This window comes from Erythrolamprus reginae, chromosome 2 (assembly GCF_031021105.1).
Source record: "Erythrolamprus reginae isolate rEryReg1 chromosome 2, rEryReg1.hap1, whole genome shotgun sequence".
Classification (NCBI taxonomy): Eukaryota; Metazoa; Chordata; class Lepidosauria; order Squamata; family Dipsadidae; genus Erythrolamprus; species Erythrolamprus reginae.
In genome coordinates, this window is record NC_091951.1 from 40,449,473 (window position 1) to 40,472,786 (window position 23,314).

Below are 23,314 nucleotides of genomic sequence, written 5' to 3' on the forward strand. Positions count from 1 at the left end.
CTTTGTAGTCATTCAATGGAGACTCTTATATCTCTTTCACAAAAGGACTGTAGAAACATATAATATCTTATATATTCAAAAACCTCTTAAAATATAGCTTTTCTCCATCCATTAAAACATTACAATAACCTTTACATTAATCGCTGGTCATCAAATCCACATCTTATTTGAGTCTTACAAATCTATTGAACTAATTGTTCCAAAAAACAGTTTTCTTATAATCATCTAAGCAGAGTAGATTATATATAAAATAATTTGACTTATTACCATTTTTCACACTTACAACTGCTTTTTTGCAGCATCCTATGATTATGGGAACAAAATTTGGATACTTGGAAACTGGGTCATCTTTATGATATTTGCTGCATCCTGGGATCATTTAGAGCTGTAGGTGAGGTCTCCATAACTGAACACAGTATTCCAAATGTGGTCTCACCAGCACTCTATTCAGCGGGATCACAATCTCCCTCTTCCTGCTTGTTATACCTCTAGCTATGCAGCCAAGCATCCTAGTCAGGGCCACCATCAGGAATTTTGGGGCCCCATACAGCCTAAGTGTCTGGGCCCCCCGCCATTTTAAAACTATTTTAAGTCGCCGAGCCACTCCATCCCCCGGGGATCATTTCCCGCTTCACGCCAAGCGAGGCGGTCCCATAGGCCAGTGTTTCCCAACCTTGGAAACTTGAAGATATCTGGATTTCCACTCCCAGAATTCCCCAGCCAGCGAACTCTGGCTGGGGAATTCTGGGAGTTGAAGTCCAGATATCTTCAAGTTGTCAAGATTGGGAAACACTGCCATAGGCTATTTCAGGAACTGGGTTAAGCCGATTGTGTGGACTCATCCAGGAGAAAGAAAGAAGCGGGAGCGGCGAGGGAAAGAAAGAGCCTCCTGGCATTGGTCAGGCGGAGCATGGCTTATTTACAGCTCCTTGGCACTTCTCCCTTTTTGGAAGAGGCCTTGTTGACAAAACCATGTGCTTTCTAGCGAGGGGAGAGGGGAGGGGGATCCCACACCTGGCAGCCACTGGCGAGGAGCTGGACAGGACGAGGAGAGAGAAAAAGCAGGGTACCAGCAGTCGAGCAGGTGTCTTGAGGGGGCACTCCCATCTGGAAGGAAGGGAAGAAAGGCGAGGGCGACCTAGGAAGGAAGGAAGGAAGGAAGGAAGGAAGGAAGGAGGAAGGAAGGAAGGAAGGAAGGAATGGTAAAAGGGGCGATCAAGAGAGGATCAAGAGGTGAATGAATGGACGGAGGGTGGGAAGGAAAGAAGGAAAGAGGGAAGGGACAGGAACAGAGGAAGGGTGCAAAGCAAGCAAGGAAAGGTGTGAAAGGGGAGAGTAAGAGAGGAAGGAGTGAAAGAAGGGAGTGAGGGAGGAAAGAAGGGAGGAAGGAGAAGGAAAGCAAGAAATGGAGGGAGGGAAGGAAGGAAGGAAGGAAAGAAAGAAGGAAGGAAAGAAAGAAAGAAAGAAAGAAAGAAAGGGGGAAGGGACAGGAACAGAGGAAGGAAGCAAGGAAACTTATGAAAGGGGAGAGTAAGAGAGGAAGGACTGAAGGAAGGGAGGGAAGAAGGTAGGAAGGAGAAAGAAAAGAAGAAATAGAGGAAGGGAAGGTAAAAGAGAGAAGGAAAAAGAGCAAGAAAGAAAGCAAGAAAGAAAGCAAGAAAGAGAAAGAAAGAAAGAGAATGAAAGAGAAATAAAAAGAGAGAGGGGGAATGAAAGAAATGGAAGAAAGGAAAGAAGGAGAGAAAGCAAGAGAAAGAAAGAAAGCAAGAGAAAGAAAAAAGAATGAAAGAGCAAGAGAGAAAGAGAGAAAGAGAGAGAGAAAGAATGAATGAAAGAAAGAAAGAAAGAAGGAAAGAAGGAAAGAAAGAAAGAAAGAAAGAAAGAAAAAGAAGAAAGAAAGAGAATGAAAGAGAAATAAAAATAGAGAGGGAGAATGAAAGAAATGGAAGGAGGGAAGGAAGGAGAGAAAGCAAGAGAAAGAAAGAAAGCAAGAGAAAGAAAAAGGAATGAAAGAGCAAGAGAGAAAGAGAGAAAGAGAGAAAGAGAGAAAGAGAGAAAGAGAGAAAGAAAGAAAGAAAGAAAGAAAGAAAGAAAGAAAGAAAGAAAGAAAGAAAAAGGCAACTCCAAAGAAAGGCTCACTGAGCGGATGCATGAAAAGAGGGACCTGGATCTCCACTTGCCTCCCCCTCGCGCTTACCTGCTCTCAGCGCCAGCAGCAGGAATGCAAGCGAGGAAGCCGGCGCCCGCCCAAAAGAAGCTATTGGCTCCGGGCGGCGGGCAGTGTTCACGCCCTCCCCGAACCCACGGCCCAGCACCTCCGGAGGCCGAAAGGCGTGGCTCTCTTGCCCTCTCAATCCTCGGGGGGACACAAGACCGGCAGAGAAGCCGGCTGGGCTCAGCCCTCTCCCGGCTTCCTCAATTCCGCTTCCCCAGCAGCGCGGCTTGGCTTCCGGAGGGCCGAGACACCCTCGTGGTGACTCCTCCTTCTGCGGCTGGCATCAGTGCTCCCTGCCTGTCTGCCGGCCTCCCTGCCTTCTTTCCTCGCGGGGGTGGGAAGAAGGTGCAGGGCTGCTGTCGGAGAAGCTCCGCAGAGGCAGAGTTCGTCGCAATCGGGGTTGGGGAGTTTTTGGTGGGCGCCGCCTCCCCCCCATTTTTCAATTTGGCCGGGCCCATGACGCCACTCCCAGTAATACCGGTCTATCGGCGGCCCTGATCCTAGTAGCCAAGTAACTGTGTTACTAAGTGAACAAATGCAGTCATTCACTTAACAAATGTTACAAGAAAGGGACGGGGTGGGCAAAGCTCACTTAACACAGCTTTCTCATTTAGCAACATAAATTTTGAGCTCCATTGTGTGGTCACAAATCAAGGATTACATGTACCCGATTTGGAACATCTTTTGAAGATGATTTTGAAGCCCAAATTTTATGAAGAGGGAGATTGTGATCCCACTATATATAGAGCGCTGGTGAGACCACATTTGGAATACTGTGTTCAGTTCTGGAGACCTCACCTACAGAAAGACATTGACAAAATTGAACGGGTCCAAATACGGGCTACAAGAATGGTGGAAGGTCTTAAGCATAAAACGTATCAGGAAAGACTTAATGAACTCAATCTGTATAGTCTGGAGGACAGAAGGAAAAGGGGGGACATGATTGAAACATTTAAATATGTTAAAGGGTTAAATAAGGTTCAGGAGGGAAGTGTTTTTAATAGGAAAGTGAACATAAGAACAAGGGGACACAATCTGAAGTTAGTTGGGGGAAAGATAAAAAGCAACATGAGAAAATATTATTTGACTGAAAGAGTAGTAGATCCCTGGAACAAACTTCCAGCAGACGTGGTAGATAAATCCACAGTAACTGAATTTAAACATGCCTGGGATAAACATATATCCATCCTAAGATAAAATACAGGAAATAGTATAAGGGCAGACTAGATGGACCATGAGGTCTTTTTCTGCCACCAGTCTTCTATGTTTCTATGATGAAGAAAACACCCACTTGCACATCTGTGGAGATTGTGAGTCCTGATCTCTTTGTACTGGGCTGCCTTTCATCCTGCGTCTGGTCTTGGTGGTTTGCTAACTTTGGAAATCAGCAGCTTTGGCTTGTTAGGGGAGTGGCAGCTTGAAGGGGAGGAGAGAAGGCAGAAGATAAGGAAGAGGAGAAGAGGAGGCAACAGGTTCTTTCCCTGACACACTCTCTGGCAGGAGAGCACCAAGGGGCAAACCCAAGGACAATCTCATTTTCCTGCACGGACAGACCATTCCCAGCTAGTGCCGATTGAGAAAGCAGGTATGATAAGACAACAATGACAACAATGTTCTATTACTATACCTTCTTTTCTATCATTTCTTAGATATATTTTACTATGAGTATCTCCTCTATAACCTTCATCATGTATTTTACTATGTGTATATAGATATATACCCACTAAAACCCTCATTGTATATTGGACAAAATAAATAAATAAATAGATAAATGAATGTGTTCTGATAACCCGCAGGTTGGAGTTGAAGTTAGGAAAGCAGTTGGGAAATGAAAGCAGAGAAAGGAAAGAGGTGTTATTCTAGATTTGTGTTTGGCCCACCTTGTCATTAAGTAGGAATATCTCCTCCACAGCAAGGATCTGGCCCGGTGGGAGGCAGCAAGATCAACTATCTGGCTATTTGTTTTGGGCGAGCCACATGATCTCTAACAGGTTACGTTATCTAGAATAGAATAGAATAGAATAGAATAGAATAGGAATTTGTCTTGGTGCATATGCTCTCAACGTACATAAAAGAAAATGATGCATTTGTCAAGAATCATGTGGTACAACACTTAATGATTGTCATAGGGGTCAAATAAGCAATGAAGAAACAATCAATATTAATAAAAAATCTTAGGATGCAAGCAACAAGTTACAGTCATACAGTCCTAAGTGGGAGGAAAAGGATGATAGGAATGATGAGAAAAACTAGTAGAATAGAAGTGCAGATTTACTAGAAAGTCTGACAGTGTTGAGGGAATTATTTGTTTAGTAGAGTGATGGCGTTTGGGAAAAAAACTGTTCTTGTGTCTAGTTGTCTTGGTGTGCAAGGATCTGGCCCGGTGGGAGGCAGCACCGAGTCTACTGAGAGGGGCGGCATACAAATCTAATAAATAATAATAATAATAATAATAATAATAATAATAATAATAACAACAACAACAACAACAACAACAACTATCTGGCTATTTGTTTTGTGTGAGCCAACCCTATTGATTACTTATCCCATTTTCGAAAAAACAAAAAAGTAGACCAGGTAAGAAGACCACTTACCTGGAACATTTCCGTGTTTGGATGGCGAAGAACAGAAAAGTGCACAACCTCTTTCAATTCTTGGGTACAAATCAGTGATGGGCTCCTACGGGTACGGTCAGGTACGCACAGTGATGGGCTACCAAAATTTTAATTACCATACTGTGGGCGTGGCTTATGCATTTTGTTTCAACATATTTCAGTGCAAATTGGGTGCTCTGGGGTGGAGCTCCAAATTTTGCTACCGGAACTGCGTTCCTGACTGTTCCCGGACGAGCCCAACACTGGGTACGCAGTACCGGTAGCAAAATTTTTATTTCTTTTTTTCCCTTCTGGGCTCTGGGTATGTTTTTCCTATCACAGTAAATGAGTTTGAATGTGTATAATTTTAGAAGAGCTGTGCGTGTGTGTGTGTACATACACTTTATATAGTAGATAATCAGGGGTGGGCTACTGCCCGGATGGGGGAGAACGCAGTGGGGTAGCGAAAATGGAGCTCTAGAGCAGTGTTTCCAAACCTTGGCAACTTGAAGATATTTGGACTTCAACTCCCAGAATTCCCCAGCCAGCGAATGCTGGCTGGGGGATTCTGGGAGTTGAAGTCCAGATATCTTCAAGTTGCCAAGGTTGGGAAACATTGCTCTAGAGCACCCAATTTGCACTGAAAGATGTTGAAACAAAATGGATAAGCCACGCCCACAGTGTGGTAGTAAAGGATTTGGTAGCCCATCACCGGTGCAAATTAATGGGCAATATTACTGCATGAAGGAGGGCCTTCTCGCAGTCACTCATGCCTTTGTCACCTCATGATTAGACTATTGCAACATGCTCTACATGGGGCTACCCTTGAAGGGTATTTGGAGTCTACAGTTGGTCCAGAATGCAACTGCGTGAGCTGTGGTGGGTACACCTAGGTACACCAACATTACACCAATCCTCCGTGGACTGCACTGGCTCCCGATCAGCAATTCAAGGTGTTGGTTATTACTGCTCTGGCAATCTCACACTACTTACCAGAGCTTACAAAACTTTTGCCAGACCCATCCTCGAATACAGCTCATCTGTTTGGAACCCATATCGCATCTCAGACATTAACACCCTTGAAAATGTCCAAAGATACTTCACCAGAAGAGCCCTTCACTCCTCCACTCGAAATAGAATACCCTACGAGACTAGACTTTCAATCCTGGGCCTAGAAAGCCTAGAACTAAGATGCCTTAAACAAGATCTAAGTATTGCCCACAAGATCATATGCTGCAACGTCCTGCCTGTCGGCGACTACTTCAGCTCCAACCACAACAACACAAGAGCACACAATAGATTTAAACTTAATATTAAGCGCTCCAAACTTGACTGTAAAAAATATGACTTCAGTAACCGAGTTGTCGAAGCGTGGAACTCATTACCGGACTCCATAGTGTCATCCCCAAACCCCCCAAACATTATCTACGGTTGACCTCTCCAGATTCCTAAGAGGTCAGTAAGGGACGAGTACAAGTGCACTAGAGTGCCTTCCGTCCCCTGTCCTATTGCTCTCCTATATCTCCTATTCCTTTCTTCTATTCCTATATCTCTTCTATTCTTTCATTGATATGTTCTATTACTATATCTTATTTTCTATTCTTTCTTAGATATATTTTACTATGAATATCTCCTCTATAACCTTCATCATGTATTTTACTATGTGTGTATATATATATACCCACTAAAACTCTCATTGTGTATTGCACAAATAAATAAAAATAAATAAATAAATTTAAAGCCCTAAGCCAGACTATTTTCGAGACCGCCTTCTACCTCATAGCTCCCAGCAACTGGTAAGGGCCCACAGAGTTGGCCTTCTCCAGATCCCGTCAACTAAACAGTGTTGGCTGAAGGGTCTGCAGGGGAGGGCCTTCTCTGTGGCTGCTCCGACTCTCTGGAACCAGTTACCTCCTGAGATCTGGACTACCCCCACCCTTCTGGCCTTCCGGAAAGTGGTAAAGAACTGGTTTTTCCGGCAAGCCTGAGGCCGTTGATCTGATGATGATAACTATTGAGATCCGGCATTATATATGTTATGCATGGGTTTATTATTTTATCTTAACTGTTTTTAAATTGCTTTATAGGTTTTTAAAAGTATTTTAAATTTGTATGCCGCCCCGAGTCTGCGGAGAGGGGCGGCATACAAATCTAAATAATAAATAAATAAATAAATAAATAAATTTTGCATGTTAGTTTTGGTTATGAGCTGCCCAGAGTCCTTAGGGAGCGAGCAGCATAAAAATTTCAATGAATGAAAGAATGAATGAATGAATGAATAAATAAATAAATAACTTGCCTTGGGCAAGTTCTGTGAAATACCAGTTTTCATCTGGTCTTGAAGTGATGAGATACAAAACCGTGGCCTTACTAAGACCTTGGTAAGGCCACACTTGGAATGCTGCATTCAGTTTTGGTCGGCACGATGCACAAAGGATGTTGAGACTCTAGAAAGAGTGCAGAGAAGAGCAACAAAGATGATAAGGGGACTAAGAGGCTAAAACATATGAAGAATGGTTGCAAGAACTGGGCATGGCTAGTTTAATGAAAAGAAGGACCAGGGGAGACATGATAGCAGTCTTCCAATATCTCAGGGGTTGCCACAAAGAAGAGAGAGTCAACCTATTTTCAAAAGCTCCTGAGGGTAGAACAAGAAGCAATGGGTGGGAGCTGAACAAGGAGAGAAGCAACTTAGAACTAAGGAGAAATGACAGTTAGTACAATTAATCAGTGGAAGAGCTTGCCTCCAGAAGTTGTGAATGCCCCAACACTGGAAGTTTTTAAGCAGATGTTGGATAACCATCTGTCTGAAATAGTGTAGGGTTTCCTGCCTAAGCAGGGGGTTGGACTAGAAGACCTCAAAGGTCCCTTCCAACTCTGTTGTTGTTGTTGTTGTTGTTGTTGTTGTTGTTATTATTATTATTATTATTATTAATTATTAAATGAGAAAGACTTGTATCGAGGTATAGGTAAATGATAACAAGACACCAAGTGTTGGAAACAATCCAGGGAGCTTTAATCACAGATGGAATATCTTTTTATTTATTGCATTTATTAAATGTTTATACCACCCATTTCCCCTACAAGGTGACCCCCGGTGGCATCATTTTATTGACACAGACATTTTCCCTTGACACAACCAAGAAATGGGTTTCAAAATATTATGAGAATAGGATAGATTGAGAAAAGGCGGAACCAGGAATTAATAAGAGGAAGAAGAACCCCGATCGTTAAGCAATCGTAATGTATTTGCCAAGAGTTGGGCACAATTGAATGGATACTATCATTATCATCATAGTCTCCGGAGAGGGGCGGCATACAAGTCCAACTAATAAAATCATCACTTTATTTGCCGGGTTTTATACTTGCCACTGAGGCAAATTGACTTGACGGAAAGGTTGGCAGGTTGAAAATGTCAAGTGGAAAATTGACTTTCTTGTGTCCTTGATAAGGTAATCTTTTACACTGTCATTGTCAAAGAGCCTTCTGTTTTCTTCATTCTCCAACTCTTCCTAATCTTTTCAGGTTTTTTTGAACCTGAGCCACGAACGTCTCCCTCCCTGTTTCTCTCCCTCTAGTTGAAAGTTCACAATATCTCAGAATTTGATTGGTTGATTGATTTGCTCAATTCTTATAGCCCCTCATATCACTTTCTGTGACTCTAGGTGGCTTACAATCGGATAAATAAAAACACAAAGTACTTCATGGAAACCCAAAATAAAAACATATTGCAGGTGGGCATCATCTAAGCTGGCTGGGTGAAATCGCTGGGTGAGATCATCCAAGGGCATGGGGTGAGGTATCATCAGTACGCCGATGATACCCAGTTATACATCTCCACCCCATGTCCAGTCAACGAAGCAGTGGAAGTGATGTGCCGGTGCCGGGAGGCTGTTGGGGACTGGATGGGTGTCAACAGACTCAAACTCAACCCAGACAAGACGGAGTGGCTGTGGGTTTTGCCTCCCAAGGACAATTCCATCTGTCCATCCATTACCCTGGGGGGGGAATTATTGACCCCCTCAAAGAGGGTTCGCAACTTGGGCTTCCTCCTCGATCCACAGCTAACATTGGAACACCATCTTTTGGCTGTGGCGAGGAGGGCATTTGCCCAGGTTCGCCTGGTGCACCAGTTGTGGCCCTACTTGGACAGGGAGTCATTGCTCAAAGTCGCTCATACCCTCATCACCTCAAGGTTCAATTACTGCAACGCACTCTACATGGGGCTACCTTTGAAAAGTGTTCGGAAACTTCAGATCGTGCAGAATGTGGCCGCGAGAGCTATCGTGAAGCTTCCCAGATTCGCCCACTTTTCTACAACACTCCATGGCCTGCACTGGCTGCCGATCAGTTTCCGGTCACAATTCAAAGTGTTGGTAATGACCTTTAAAGCCATACATGGCATTGGACCAGAGTACCTTCGGAACTGTCTTCTACTGCACAAATCTCAGCGACTGATAAGGTCCCACAGAGTTGGCCTTCTCCGGGTCCCGTCGACCAAACAATGTAGTTTGGCGGGCCCCAGGGGAAGAGACTTCTCTGTGGCGACCCCAGCCCTCTGGAATCAACTTCCCCCGGAGATTAGAACGGCCCCCGCCCTCCTTGTTTTTCACAAATTACTCAAGACCCACCTATATCACCAGGCATGAGGGAACTGAGACACCTCCCCCAGGCTTTTATATTTTATGTTTGGTAAGTATGTGTTGTATGGTTTTAATTGCTGGGGTTTTATATATATATACTGTATATATATTCTTTTAATATTAGATTTGTTTCACTGCTATATTGTCTTTTATTATTGTTGTGAGCCACCCCTAGTCTTTGGAGAGGGGCGGCATACAAATCTAACAAATTATTATTATTATTATTATTATTATTATTATTATTATTATTATTATTATTATTATTAATCTACCTTCCATATAACCAGAAGATACTCATGACTCCAGACTTGAGTGTAATGATCTCTGGGGGAAGGTATTGATTGGGTGGGTGCCAGTGTCGTTAGTCCCCGGTCGTTGCCCCCCCCCCCCATGGATGGACATTGTCAGTCTGGCATATCTGCCCTCCCCACCCCCATGGATGGACATCGGGCTGGCGGCAGTCTGGAGGATCCGCAACCACCAGCACCCCATGGTAAGGGTCTTACCCAACCTAGCTGGAAGGAGAAAGGGTTAAAGGGGCGGGAAGGAAAGCGGGCCTGCAATTGGCCCCTTTCTTTCTCACCTTTCCTCCTTAACTATGCGCCATAGTGCGGGAATTTAAAATCTTAGCACAGTTTGCCAATTCTAGCACAGAGGTCAGTCCTCTGCTCTAGAATTGCAATCTTCTGGGCTGAGATTTTAAATCTCCTGCACTATAGCGCACAACTCAACTTAGAGGGAACACTGCCTGAGCCTCAGCAACTGCCCCCCCTCCCAATCCGCTGCCTTTTGTCCAACACTGCAGAGAGGAGAGAGCCATGAAGAAGGAGGGATTGTTGCTTTCCTGCGGCAAAATGGGACTAAAAGGGGCGGCCCCGATTTGTCCCTTGACGGTGGGGCTCTAAGAGAGCCTTGTTGGTGGGTGCTTTTTTGTCCTGTTCATTCGAGGCGCTTGCCCCCCCCCCACTCCATGGCTTCCTCCTCCAGGAAACTGGTCACAGATAGCGGGCAGGCTGGTCACAGACAGTGGGCGGGCCGGATGCAGCTCGCAGGCCGCCCTTTGTCCAGGTCTGACTTAGACTTATATATTGCTCCATTGTGCTTTATAGCACTCTGTGGGTGGTTTACAATATTGGCATATCGGCAGGGGTGGGCAGCAGGCAGGACACAGTTCCACCGGCAGAAATGAAGATGCATGCACAGCTCCAGCTGATTGGCGGCTGTCACTTCCTGGATTACTGGTCTCGGCTCAGCTCCCCTTTTTTTCTCTGCTGCTGTGTCTGCGTCTGCACTCCTTGCTTTTTTCCTCTTTCCTCCTTCCTGGTCTCGGATGAGCTTCCATCTTTCCTGCCTGGCTCCCCTCCAGTCTCAGGTGGTTACCTCCCACCTGAGTGCAAGCAGAAGGTGTGGGTAAAAATGGTGCCGGCAGCATTTATGCTTCTGGCAGCACTTGTTTGCCTAGCTACGCAGCCTGAGGCGGGTGTGTGTGACCCAGGAAGGATTTGCAAAGCAAATTGTCACCCCAGTGAGTGACAATTTATTTATTTATTGGATTTGTATGCCGCCCCTCTCCGTAGACTCGGGGTGGCTAACAACAATGATAAAAACAGCATGTAACAATCCAATAATAAAACAACTAAAAACCCTTATTATAAAACCAAACATACACACAAACATACCATGCATAACTTGTAATGGCCTAGGGGCAAGGAATATCTCAACTCCCCCATGCCTGGGGGAGTAGTTTACGAAAGACAGGGAGGGTGGGGGCAATTCTAATCTCCGGGGGAGTTGGTTCCAGAGGGCCGGGGCCACCACAGAGAAGGCTCTTCCACTGGGGCCCGCCAAACAATATTGTTTAGTCGATGGGACCCAGAGAAGGCCAACTCTGTGGGACCTTACCGGTCGCTGGGATTCGTGCGGTAGCAGGCGGTTCCGGAGGTAATCTGGTCCAATGCCATGTAGGGCTTTAAAGGTCATGACCAACATTTTGAATTGTGACGGGAAACTGATTGGCAGCCAATGCAAGCCACGGAGTGTTGAGGAAACGTGGGCGAATCTTGGAAGCCCCACGATGACTCTCGCGGCTGCGTTCTGCATGATCTGAAGTTTCCGAACACTTTTCAAAGGTAGCCCCATGTAGAGAGCGTTGCAGTAATCGAACCTCGAGGTGATGAGGGCATGAGTGACTGTGACAATGATAAGGTTGTAAGTCCAGGACTTAACAGTTCACTTGAACGATGATGATTGTTCAAGCCACTCCTACCTGGTCACATGACCATTAAGCCACACCCACAAAATAAGCCACACCCACAGTGTGGCAGTACAAATTTTGGCTGCCCATTACTGCATATCTGCTCCCCACGCCCAACAATCTGTGCCCTCATTTTACCGATCACAGTAAAGGAAGGAAAGTTGAGTCAAACTTGAGCCAGTCAGGTTCAAATTCTTGCCTGTGGACAAAGTTAGGCTGCAATATTTCATTCTAACCACTGCGCCACCACTGCTGTTAACATGGGGAGGTTTCCTTAAAAAACCCTTGTAACCTCATTGTTTACAGCCAAGTCTTTTACACCGCGAAACCACAAAAACCACAAGCAACATGTCACCTTTCTGTTTTATGGCTAAGACTCCTGTAGCACTTATTTTATTTTAGTTATTAATTAAATTTGTTTGCCACTCATCTCTCTGTGTAGACACATCTAGCTGTAGGTGTGCATAAGTTACGGTAACTACAAATTTTCATAATATAACGGCAATTCCGGAAATTCTTGTGTTCTACTTATGTAATACTTAAGCAATATTTGCAAGCCTGTGGTTTTACTTCCTCTTGCATGCCTTCTCCTAAAGTACAAAGCAAGCCAGAATATTAAGCCTTTGAGCTCAATATGGTGCTTGGCTAAATTATTTCACCAATGCAAATCTGTTCTTTTAACATATATTGATGTTAATAACATGTATTAATGCTACTAATCAATAAGCAAAGCATACATATATATATATATATATATATATATATGTCACACGTTTTTGCTGAATTTGAAAATTAAGGGAGACTAGGAAAGATCTATTTTGGCCTTCTTTTGGCCTCATCAGCTAGCCATACCCGGTAGGAAAAGCAAGTAGGATGCGTGGCTGCGTGGCTAGAGGTATAACAAGCAGGAAGAGGGAGATTGTGATCCCGCTATATAGAGTGCTGGTGAGACCACATTTGGAGTGCTGTGTTCAGTTCTGGAGACCTCACCTACAAAAAGATATTGACAAAATTGAACGGGTCCAAAGATGGGCTACAAGAATGGTGGAAGGTCTTAAGCATAAAACGTATCAGGAAAGACTTAATGAACTCAATCTGTATAGTCTGGAGGACAGAAGGAAAAGGGGCGACATGATCGAAACATTTAAATATGTCAAAGGGTTAAATAAGGTTCAGGAGGGAAGTGTTTTTAATAGGAAAGTGAACACAAGAACAAGGAGACACAATCTGAAGTTAGTTGGGGGAAAGATCAAAAGCAACGTGAGAAAATATTATTTCACTGAAAGAGTAGTAGATCCTTGGAACAAACTTCCGGCAGACGTGGTAGATAAATCCACAGTAATTGAATTTAAACATGCCTGGGATAAACATATATCCATCCTAAGATAAAATACAGAAAATAGTATAAGGGCAGACTAGATGGATCATGAGGTCTTTTTCTGCCGTCAGTCTTCTATGTTTCTACGTTTCTACCCTCACTGGGACTCCAACCTTTGCCTTGTAAGGCAGAGAATTAACCTCTAGGCTGCAGTATCCAATCCCTTCAGCTCTGTACCAGGGAAGGTTACATGTTTCTTGTGTCGAATCACCCTGGTATATTGAAGGAACTTTAGAGCTCCTTTTTTGCCTCTCGGCCCAACCCAGGGCCATTTCCAAGGCAGTTAATTTATTCATAGCCGACAAACTATATTTTGTATGTGTCACATGTTTTTGCTGAATTTGAAAATTAAGGGAGACTATGATAGATCTATTTCGGACTTATTTTGGCCTCATCAGCTAGCCATACCCTCATTGGGACTTATATATATTTTTTATATTTGGGTCTTTTCCCATATAGGATCGAGAGTGTCTTTGCCACATTTTGACGAGATCACACTCGTCACCTTTAGGCTGGCCTTGCTTACTTGCAGCAGTTCTACACATCCCACCACTCTTTATAAATAAACTACACTTTATTTGCAGCAGCATGAAGCCCAAAACACCAGCCTGAAGATGACGAGTGTGATCTCGTCGAAACATCGCAAAAACACTCTTGATCTTATATGGGAAAAGACCCAAACACGCCAAAACATACATACCTATACCCGTGAAAATCTTTGAAACATATTTTTGCTGATAATGAAAAGGAAGGGAGACTATTATAGATCTATTTTGGGCTTATATGCCCTCATCAGGTAGCCATACCCTTATTGGGATTTGAACCTGGGTCTCTGCCTTACAAAGCAGTGGCCTCTAGGCTACACACACACACACACACACACACACACACAAACACACAAACATATACACAAAACAAACCCACAAACCCACACACCAAGGGTGTCATATACTCTGTGTAATTCCCACTAGCAATTGCCTGAACCAAGATCATCCCCATGTTAAACATGTTGCAATAGTCCAATCAGGAAATCACAGGGGAATGAGTGCCTGCGGGCAGATCCAGGAATGGGTATACTTGAAACACAGCCTGAAGTTGTGCAAAGGCCCTTGTAGCAATGGCTACCATCTGCTTTTATCTGTCCAGAGTGGCCCCCAGCTTGTGTACTGGGTCTTTCTGAGTCAAAGCTATAACCATTTGTCTGAAGTAGTGCAGGGCCTCTTGTCCAAGCAGGGGGTTAGACTAGAAGACCTCCGAGGACCCTCCTCCTCCTCCTGTTCTTCCTCTTCCTATTATTATTATAATAACTGCAGAAAAAGCAATTGCTGCCAACCTGCCTTCCATTGAGGACCTGTATACTGCACGAGTCAAAAAGAGGGTGGGGAAAATATTTACTGACCCCTCACATCCTGGACACAAACTGTTTCAACTCCTACCCCCAAAACGTCGCTACAGAGCACTGCACACCAAGACAACTAGACACAAGAACAGTTTTTTCCAGAACGCCATCACTCTACTAAACAAATAATTCCCTCAACACTGTCAGACTTTCTACTAAATCTGCACTTCTATTCTACTAGTTTTTCTCATCATTCCTTTTACACATTTCCTCCCATGTTGACTGTATGACTGTAACTTGTTGCTTATATCCTAAGATTTTTATTAATATTGCTTCTTCATTGCTTATTTAACCCCTATGACAATCATTAAGTGTTGTACCACATGATTCTTGACAAATGTATATTTTATTTTATGTACGCTGAGAGCATATGCACCAAGACAAATTCCTTGTGTGTCCAATCACACTTGGCCAATAAAATTCTATTCTATTCTATTCTTGTTATTATTATTATTATTATTATTATTATTGTTGTTGTTGTTGTTATTACTATATTATTATTATTATTATTATTATTATTATTATTATTATTATTAAGTTACCCATCTAGAACTGAAGATAGAAGTTATCTTGAACTAGCAGGTTTCCAAAACCCCACAGCTACTCAGTCTGGCTTGGCTTGAGTTGCATCAAAACCAGTTTAAGCTTTCCAAAATATATACTTAAATGGATTTATGCATTCATATACTCAACGTAGTTTGCGTTATACAGGAGTTATATCCAGTCAACCATTTTATGTTTCTGATTCTTTCAGATATAGCTACTATGCTTCGTTCCCTCTGGTCATGTTTGACCTTTTTCTTCTTCCTCTCACTGGTTTGCAAATGTGCTTCCCATAACGACCCTCCGGTAGTGACCAGCAGTGGCCCTGTTAGAGGCAAAATTGTCTCGACTCGATCTGGTGCCGTGACGGCTTATCTGGGAATCCCCTACGCGGAACCTCCGGTGAGCAAACTCCGTTTTCAAAAGCCCGTCCCACGTCAGCCGTGGAGTGAAGTATTGGAGGCCACCCGTTTTGGCAACTCATGTCCCCAGACCGATATTCCCAACCTTCCTGATAAAGACATATGGGTCCCCAAAACGCCTCTTTCAGAGGACTGTCTCTCTGTTAACATCTGGGCGCCCCACCCTCGACCCTCAAGGCTACTGCCTGTCATTGTATGGATCCAAGGCCTGGGCTTTATCACCGGCACAGCCTCACTAGATATCTATAACGGAGCCATCTTGTCTGCTACAGAGAAAGTCGTCGTGGTTTCCATGAATTATCGCTTGGGGGGCCTAGGCTTTTTGTACCTGCCGCCCTACGCCCCAGGAAACGTGGGCTTGTGGGACCAGCATTTAGCCTTGAAGTGGCTGAAGGAGAATGTAGGTGTCTTTGGGGGCGATCCAGCTCAGTTGACTCTGGTTGGGCAAAGTGCAGGAGCAGCTTTGGTGGGCTGCCATCTCCTTTCCCCTCTGAGCCAGCCCCTTTTTGCCCGTGCCGTGCTCCAGAGCGGCGTCCCCAATGCCATTTGGCCCTGGAAGAGCCCCCAAGAGGCCCGCACAGATGCGATAATGCTCAGCAAAGAAGTGGGGTGCGCCAAAGATAACGACAGTGCTGTGTTGAGCTGCCTGCAGGGGATAGACTTTGGGAGCGAGAACTTTACACGTCTGACCCTGATCAATTCGTTGACCACAGATGGCGTTTTCCTCCCAGGCGAAGTTCCAAATCTGCTGGTCGCGGCCATTCTTCAGGGAAAACCAATTCTTACCGGGGTCACTGACGATGAAGGCTCTGCTTTTGTATTGCTTATGTATTCGAGCACAAAAACAAATGGGGGAGTATTAACATGGGAGCAACTTCTCCAAGGGGTGACGGTGACAATGCAAAGAGGGACCACAAAAGAAGTTGCGCACACCGTCGCTCAGAAATTCAGTGAAGCTAACCACGGGCAATACCGTTTGGCCTTCTCTCAGTACATGCGAGATTATTTCATGGTGTGTCCCTTGGTTGAACTTGCTGCGAAGATCAGAAAAGCTAAGAAACCGGTGTATGTTTACTCCTTCAGTCACCACCCTTCTGGCTCTGGATGGCCTGAGTGGGTAGGGACGCCCCACAGAGCAGAGATACCTTACGTCTTTGGTACCATGGCGTCGGCAACGAACCGATCCATCACCAAGGCCGAGGAAGCCTTGAGCCGTCAGACGATGACATACTGGGCACAGTTTGCTAGAAGCGGGTAAGGAATTCACCCAGCGATGGGCTGCCAAAAATTTTACCGCCATGCTGTGGGTGTGATTTATTTTGTGGGTGTGGCTTGATGGTCACGTGACTGGATAGGAGTGGCGTGCCGGCCATGTGACTGTGTGGGAGTGGCTTAAAGGTCACGTGACTGTGTGGGAGTGGCTTACTGACCAAGATAAGTTTTCAAACAGGGGCTTGGACTCTTTTTCAGTTGATTAAGTATATTATTTGAATAGCCACAAAAAGGACAAATGATAGACAGCATTATTTGTTGAGGAGCACAGTAACATTTGAAGGTTTTGTACTGAACCCACAAGGTTCAGTAGGATAACAGATCAGGCAAATAGCTCAATTTTCTTTAATTGCTATAAAAGTTCAGTTCCAGATAATGATTAAAATTATTAAAGCATTTTATGGGTAAAAACATACAACTTGATTATTTCTTATTTTAAAAGTAGTTAAGGATCATACTAAGGCAGTGTTTCCCAACCTTGGCAACTTGAAGATATCTGGACTTCAACTCCCAGAATTCCCCAGCCAGCATTCGCTGGCTGGGGAATTCTGGGAGTTGAAGTCCAAATATCTTCAAGTTGCCAAGGTTGGGAAACACTGTACCAAGGTACTAGAGAAGGAAGGACAATAAAAAAACCTATTAAGTATTCAATAAATAGTGCATAAACTTACTACCAACACTGCCTCCCCATAGGGGCAGCAGCCCATTACTGAATTCACCCCTCTGGTCCATATAAACAGAGTTTTGCTTGTCTTTTTCAAGAATGAGTCTCTTGATAGGGGTCAGTCATAGAACTGATTAACCTGAATGAACCTGGGGGTATGTGTGTTTCATATCTCCCCAGTTTCCCATTTTCCAGATAGCATGAACTGTGCAACTGCAGAGAATAAATCAAAACCTGCAGTTCTTATAAACAGGCAAGAGATTCTTTGTAATCAGTCTCAAAATGGGTGAGCACTGTGGTCGGGCGGTAGGAAAAGCAAGTAGGATGCTTGGCTGCATAGCTAGAGGTATAACAAGCAGGAAGAGGGAGATTGTGATCCCCTTATATAGAGTGCTGGTGAGACCACATTTGGAATACTGTGTTCAGTTCTGGAGACCTCACCTACAAAAAGATATCGATACAATTGAACGGGTCCAAAGATGGGCTACAAGTATGGTGGAAGGTCTTTTTTCCCCCCCAATAAATTTTATTAATTTTCGTAAAATAGACAAAACTGACAAACATACATTTAACCTAAAAATGGGGTTGCAACTTCCCCGCTTATTCTAGAAGTTAAATTTCAATACAGAAAAAAGAATACATTGTTAATGCTATAACTCTACTTATTACTTTAAATGAAAAGAAGAAACTTTTTTAACCTTATATAACAAATCTTCATATATAAACTACATCCAACACAAAGTTGAAATCATATCCATACTTCTACAATTCTTCTATTCTTTTTACTTTTACTTGTTCTTATTTATCCATATATACACTTTATTCCAAATCTCATAAAATTCTGTTTCTTCTTGGTCTTTTAACCGTCTTGTCATCATATCCATTTCAGCGCAGTCTAATATTTTCTTAATAACCTCCTCTTCTTTGGGGATATTTTCTCCTTTCCAATTTTAGTATGGTGGAAGGTCTTAAGCATAAAACGTATCCGGAAAGACAATGAACTCAATCTGTATAGTCTGGAGGACAGAAGGAAAAGGGGGGGACATGATCGAAACATTTAAATATGTCAAAGGGTTAAATAAGGTCCAGGAGGGAAGTGTTTTTAATAGGAAATTGAACACAAGAACAAGGGGACACAATCTGAAGTTAGTTGGGGGAAAGATCAAAAGCAACATGAGAAAATATTATTTGACTGAAAGAGTAGTAGATGCTTGGAACAAACTTCCAGCAGACGTGGTTGGTAAATCCACAGTAACTGAATTTAAACATGTCTGGGATAAACATATATCCATCCTAAGATAACATACAGAAAATAGGAAAAGGGCAGACTAGATGGATCATGAGGTCTTTTTCTGCCGTCAGTCTTCTATGTTTCTATCCTTCTATAATTTCTCAATTGCCTTTGCAGGACTCCAACGGCGTCAAAGCCTGGTGAGGTACAATGGCCCTTGTACGACGCCACGGAGCAGAATTTCTTTCACATCAGCACAGGAGCACCCCAGCTCAAACGGCTGTCACCTGCCCCGCTCTGCGACTTCCTGGCTAACCTTCCCGCGAACGACATACAATCATGTGAGTTAAGGTCTTTGGGGAACTAAATCCTCTCACTGTATAGTAGCATGACAGCACCAGTGGAGGGACATCTGGTTTGTGAGAATACTGTAGGAAAAATGGCTAGAATAGTACAGTGGTACCTCTACCTAAGAATGCCTCTACTTACGAACCTGCCTAGATAAGAACCAGGTGTTCGAGATTTTTTTTGCCTCTTCTCAAGAATTTTTTTTCACTTACAAACCCAAGCCTCCAAAACTGTAACCAGAAAATGCGGGGAGAAGTCTCCGTGGGGCCTCTCAAGGAATCTCCTGGGAGGAAACAGGGCTGGAAAAGGCAGGGAGAAGCATCCATGGGGCCTCTCTAGGAATCTCCTGGGAAGAAACAGGGCTGGAAAAGGCAGGGAGAAGCATCCATGGGGCCTCTCTAGGAATCTCCTGGGAGGAAAGAGGGCCTCCACCCTCCATGTGGCTTCCCCAATCGCATTATTTTCTTTTACATTGATTCCTATGGGAAAAATTGCTTAGTCATTCCGGGTCACGGAATGAATTAAGATCGTAAGTAGAGGTATCACTGTATATTATGGGCAAGAGAAACTGCCTGGGATCCCGTAGGCTGTAGCAGATAAGTGTCTGTTTGAGGCGAGGGAAGACCATCTCCAAATCCCACAGTCATGGAGATCCAGTTCCACCTACCATATTTTTCAGAGAATAAGATGCCCCTTTTTCCCCTTAAAAGAGGCTGAAAATTGGGGTGCTTCTTATACTCTGAATGTAGATTTTTTGAAGATTTTTTCTCCCAACCCTAACAAGGAGATAACGATATTCCTGGCTCTTCCCTCTTGCAGGCTTGTTTTGTTGTTACTCCCTCCAAAAAAAGGTTATTCCAGCCCTAACCAATGGGTAAAATAATGTGCTGAAGCTGACAAGACTAAGGACGCTAACCAGATGAATACCTTGTAGGCAGATTCCCCGCTCCCCTATTTACCTACGGAGTCTACGGAGAGGGGCAGCATACAAATCTAATAAATAATAAATAATAATAATAATAATACCTGCCCTAAAACTAAGGTGTGTCTTATATCCCGAAAAATACGGTATTTCCCAAGATTATTATTATCAGGATGAAATGAAGGAATATGTTCTTGAGACCCTAAAGCAGAAGTGAGGTAGGAGGATAAAGATGGCCCATGATTTATGACCAAAATTGGGATACAATTCCGGTGGGTTAAGCAAGGTGGTTGTTAATTGAATTCTCTCTGACTTTATTGCTTTTTTGCCACAGTTGTTAAAAGAGAGTCACTGCAGTTATTAAGTGAATCGTCTGGTTGTTAAGTGAATCCAGCTCCTTTCATTGACTTTGCTTGTCAGAAGCCAGCTGGGAAGGATGCAGATGTTTACCATGTGACTTAGGGATGCTGCAATTCTGTCTGGTCGACGATCAGATTAAAAACCACACACAGACACACACACACAAACTACATTGCTATTAAAAAGTCCAGAATAAAACAGGTTAATTTTTAGTCCATGCTGGCAGTGTTCTCGGCTTAATTGTCTCTGAGATAAGCACACGTCCTAGTAGCGAAGCCAAAAACTCAATTAGGGAAATTCCTTTGAAGTGATTCTGTCCGTCAAACAGATTTACAGTTCTCTGTGTTCTTTTCAGATGGTGAGATTATATGACTATGAGCTTAGATGAGTTAAAGCGATCTGCAAGCAAAGTGTTGAAATTCGGAGCTCCCACAAGGCCATGAATTTTGAACAAATGTTTGCCGTGCAAACTTCCCCCAAGCCTGTTGCTTATATAGGGACAAGGCATGGCCAAGTGTTCCCTAGAGCAGTGTTTCCCAACTTTGCCAACTTCAAGATATCTGGACTTCAACTCCCAGAATTCCCCAGCCAGCATTCGCTGGCTGGGGAATTCTGGGAGTTGAAGTCCAAATATCTTTAAGTTGGCAAGGTTGGGAAACACTGCCCTAGAACTACTAACGCCAACCAGTGATGGCCTGCTACTGAAACAGTCAGGTGTAACATTCCGGTAGCATTGTTCAGGATGTGTGTGCAGCTGCCCCCCCAATGCGTATCCATGTGTGCCTGTGTGAGATTTGGGTTCTGCGCATGAACAGCAAGCAAAATCTCATATAAAGAATAAAATTGAACGGGTCCAAAGACGGGCTACAAGAATGGTGGAAGGTCTTAAGCACAAAACCTATCAGGAAAGACTTAATGAACTCAATCTGTATAGTCTGGAGGACAGAAGGAAAAGGGGGGACATGATCGAAACATTTAAATATGTCAAAGGGTTAAATAAGGTCCAGGATGGAAGTGTTTTTAATAGGAAAGTGAACACAAGAACAAAGGGGCAAAATCTGAGGTTAGTTGGGGGAAAGATCAGAAGCAACATGAGAAAATATTATTTTATCTAAAGAGTAGTAGATGCTTAGAACAAACTTCCAGCAGACGTGGTTGGTAAATCCACAGTCACTGAATTTAAACATGCCTGGGATAAACATAGATCCATCTTAAGATAAAATACAGGAAATAGGATAAGGGAAGACTAGATGGACCATGAGGTCTTTTTCAGCGGTCAATCTTCTATGTCTCTATGTTTCTAAACTAAGCTATTCTGTTATATGAAGTACTATTTGGTCCTCTGATTTTTTTAAACCTGGTTTCTTACATATTTCCCTTGCTTTTTTCCATTGGCAGAGAAATCTCCAGAAGACCCGGACTCGTGAATTGGGAAGTTGAACCAGAAATATAGAATATGATATGTAAAACCAAGAGTACCAGTTGAATCAAGATATGAGCATTGTTTGACTGTTATACAGGAAGAACTAAAATCCAATAAAGTGGTTGGGAGGGATTGGTTTAATTTTAGGTTTAGTTCAACAAAAGCCACCCAGTCTAATGGTGGCATGTGCCAACTCCACTTCTAACTCTGACCCTTTAGGTAGTATAATTAGGAAGGCAATAGACTAGATATATTTAGCCATGGATGCAAGTAAATTCATATGATTTTAGGAATACAGTGTTCCCTCGATTTTCGCGGGTTCGAACTTCGCGAATAGCCTATACAGTACCACGTTTTTTCAAAAAATATTAATTAAAAAATACTTCATGGTTTTTTCCCTATACCACGTTTTTTCCCACCCAATGATGTCATATGTCATCACCAAACTAATAATTTTTGCAAATAAATAACAAAAAAAATATAAAATAAATATAAAATATTAAAAAAAATAATTATTGTTAATAAATAATTATGTTTATAAATATCAGGATCACTAAGTGTCTTATTCAATAGTGAGTAGCAGTAATAATGGTGAGTAAATGGTTGTTAAGGGAATGAGAAACTGTAATTTAGGGGTTTAAAGCGTTAAGGGATGGCCTGTGATACTGTCCATAGCCAAAAATGGTGTATTTACTTCCGCATCTTTACTTCGCGGAAATTCGACTTTCGCGGGCAGTCTTAGAACGCATCCCCCGTGGAAATCGAGGGAACACTGTGTACTCATTGGGCATCTTAAGGAATAACCCCTATATTCTTTCTTTGTATGAAAGGAAATCCTTCATATAGGGTTCCCATTTCCTGTATAGATACTATAGATACAGTTTCTTTAGAAAGAGGCCAATTAAAAACGGGAGGTGGTATGGGGAGTGTGAAAACATCTATAAATATGGCTGGGTTGTGCATTTGGGTCAGCTTCACCTCTAATATACTATAAAACATTTACTGTAATAGCTCTAAAACTGTGGGTCATTAGTATGAACGTCATTATACCCTTGTTCTATTAGAGGTGAGTTGGGGAAACCCCGTTTTTTCCACCATCTCCATTACAACTTAATTTTGTCCATATCATCATTATCATCTTCATCTTCATTATCATGGCTGTCACCGTCATCCTCATCATCGCCACCAATGATAACATCGTATTCATGAGCTGCCATCAAACTTAATAATAGTAATCTTTTTTCCAATCATATTATTTCTCCTTCCTTGGAGCAGATATTCCTTTTAGCCGCTTTCCACAAATGATGTTTTGAACCTTTATGATTAAATAAAGTGCATATTGAAATTAAAAGGAAACTCTATATCAGTGATGGTGGACCTTTTTATCACTGTGTGTTAAAAGTACATGCGGTGTGTGGGACAGCACTCCCATCGGCCAGCATCCATGCTGCAATGCGTGCCCCCTGTGCATGTGTGTGTACACACCCTTGCGCGCATGCACACCACACCATGAATGTTCACATCCACCATGCATGGGCCTCCCCGCACCCCATTTTGGACCAACATTTGCTGGTGCGAATGCCTGCTTTTAAGTTTAAGTTTTATTAGATTTGTATGCCGCCCTTCTCCGAAGACTCGACTTTTGC

General features: G+C 43.2%; 1 protein-coding gene across 1 annotated transcript; it reads left to right on the forward strand.

Moving 5' to 3' along the window:
* Positions 1–3,704: 3,704 nt before the first annotated feature.
* On the forward strand, positions 3,705–23,019 carry LOC139160166 (cholinesterase-like). Its single transcript, XM_070737760.1, has 5 exons — positions 3,705–3,800; positions 15,238–16,702; positions 18,793–18,956; positions 21,644–21,965; positions 22,435–23,019. Coding segments are annotated over exons 2-4 (1,620 nt in total). The 5' UTR covers positions 3,705–3,800; positions 15,238–15,248; the 3' UTR covers positions 21,646–21,965; positions 22,435–23,019.
* Positions 23,020–23,314: the final 295 nt, after the last annotated feature.

What these genes read in the sequence shown, in the direction of transcription:
- LOC139160166 (XM_070737760.1), top strand. Translation starts at nt 15,249, where the DNA reads ATGCTTCGTTCCCTCTGGTCATGTTTGACCTTTTTCTTCTTCCTCTCA. An exon ending in GCACAGTTTGCTAGAAGCGG is followed by an intron (nt 16,703 to 18,792) that starts GTAAGGAATTCA and finishes TTGCCTTTGCAG; the next exon opens with GACTCCAACGGCGTCAAAGC.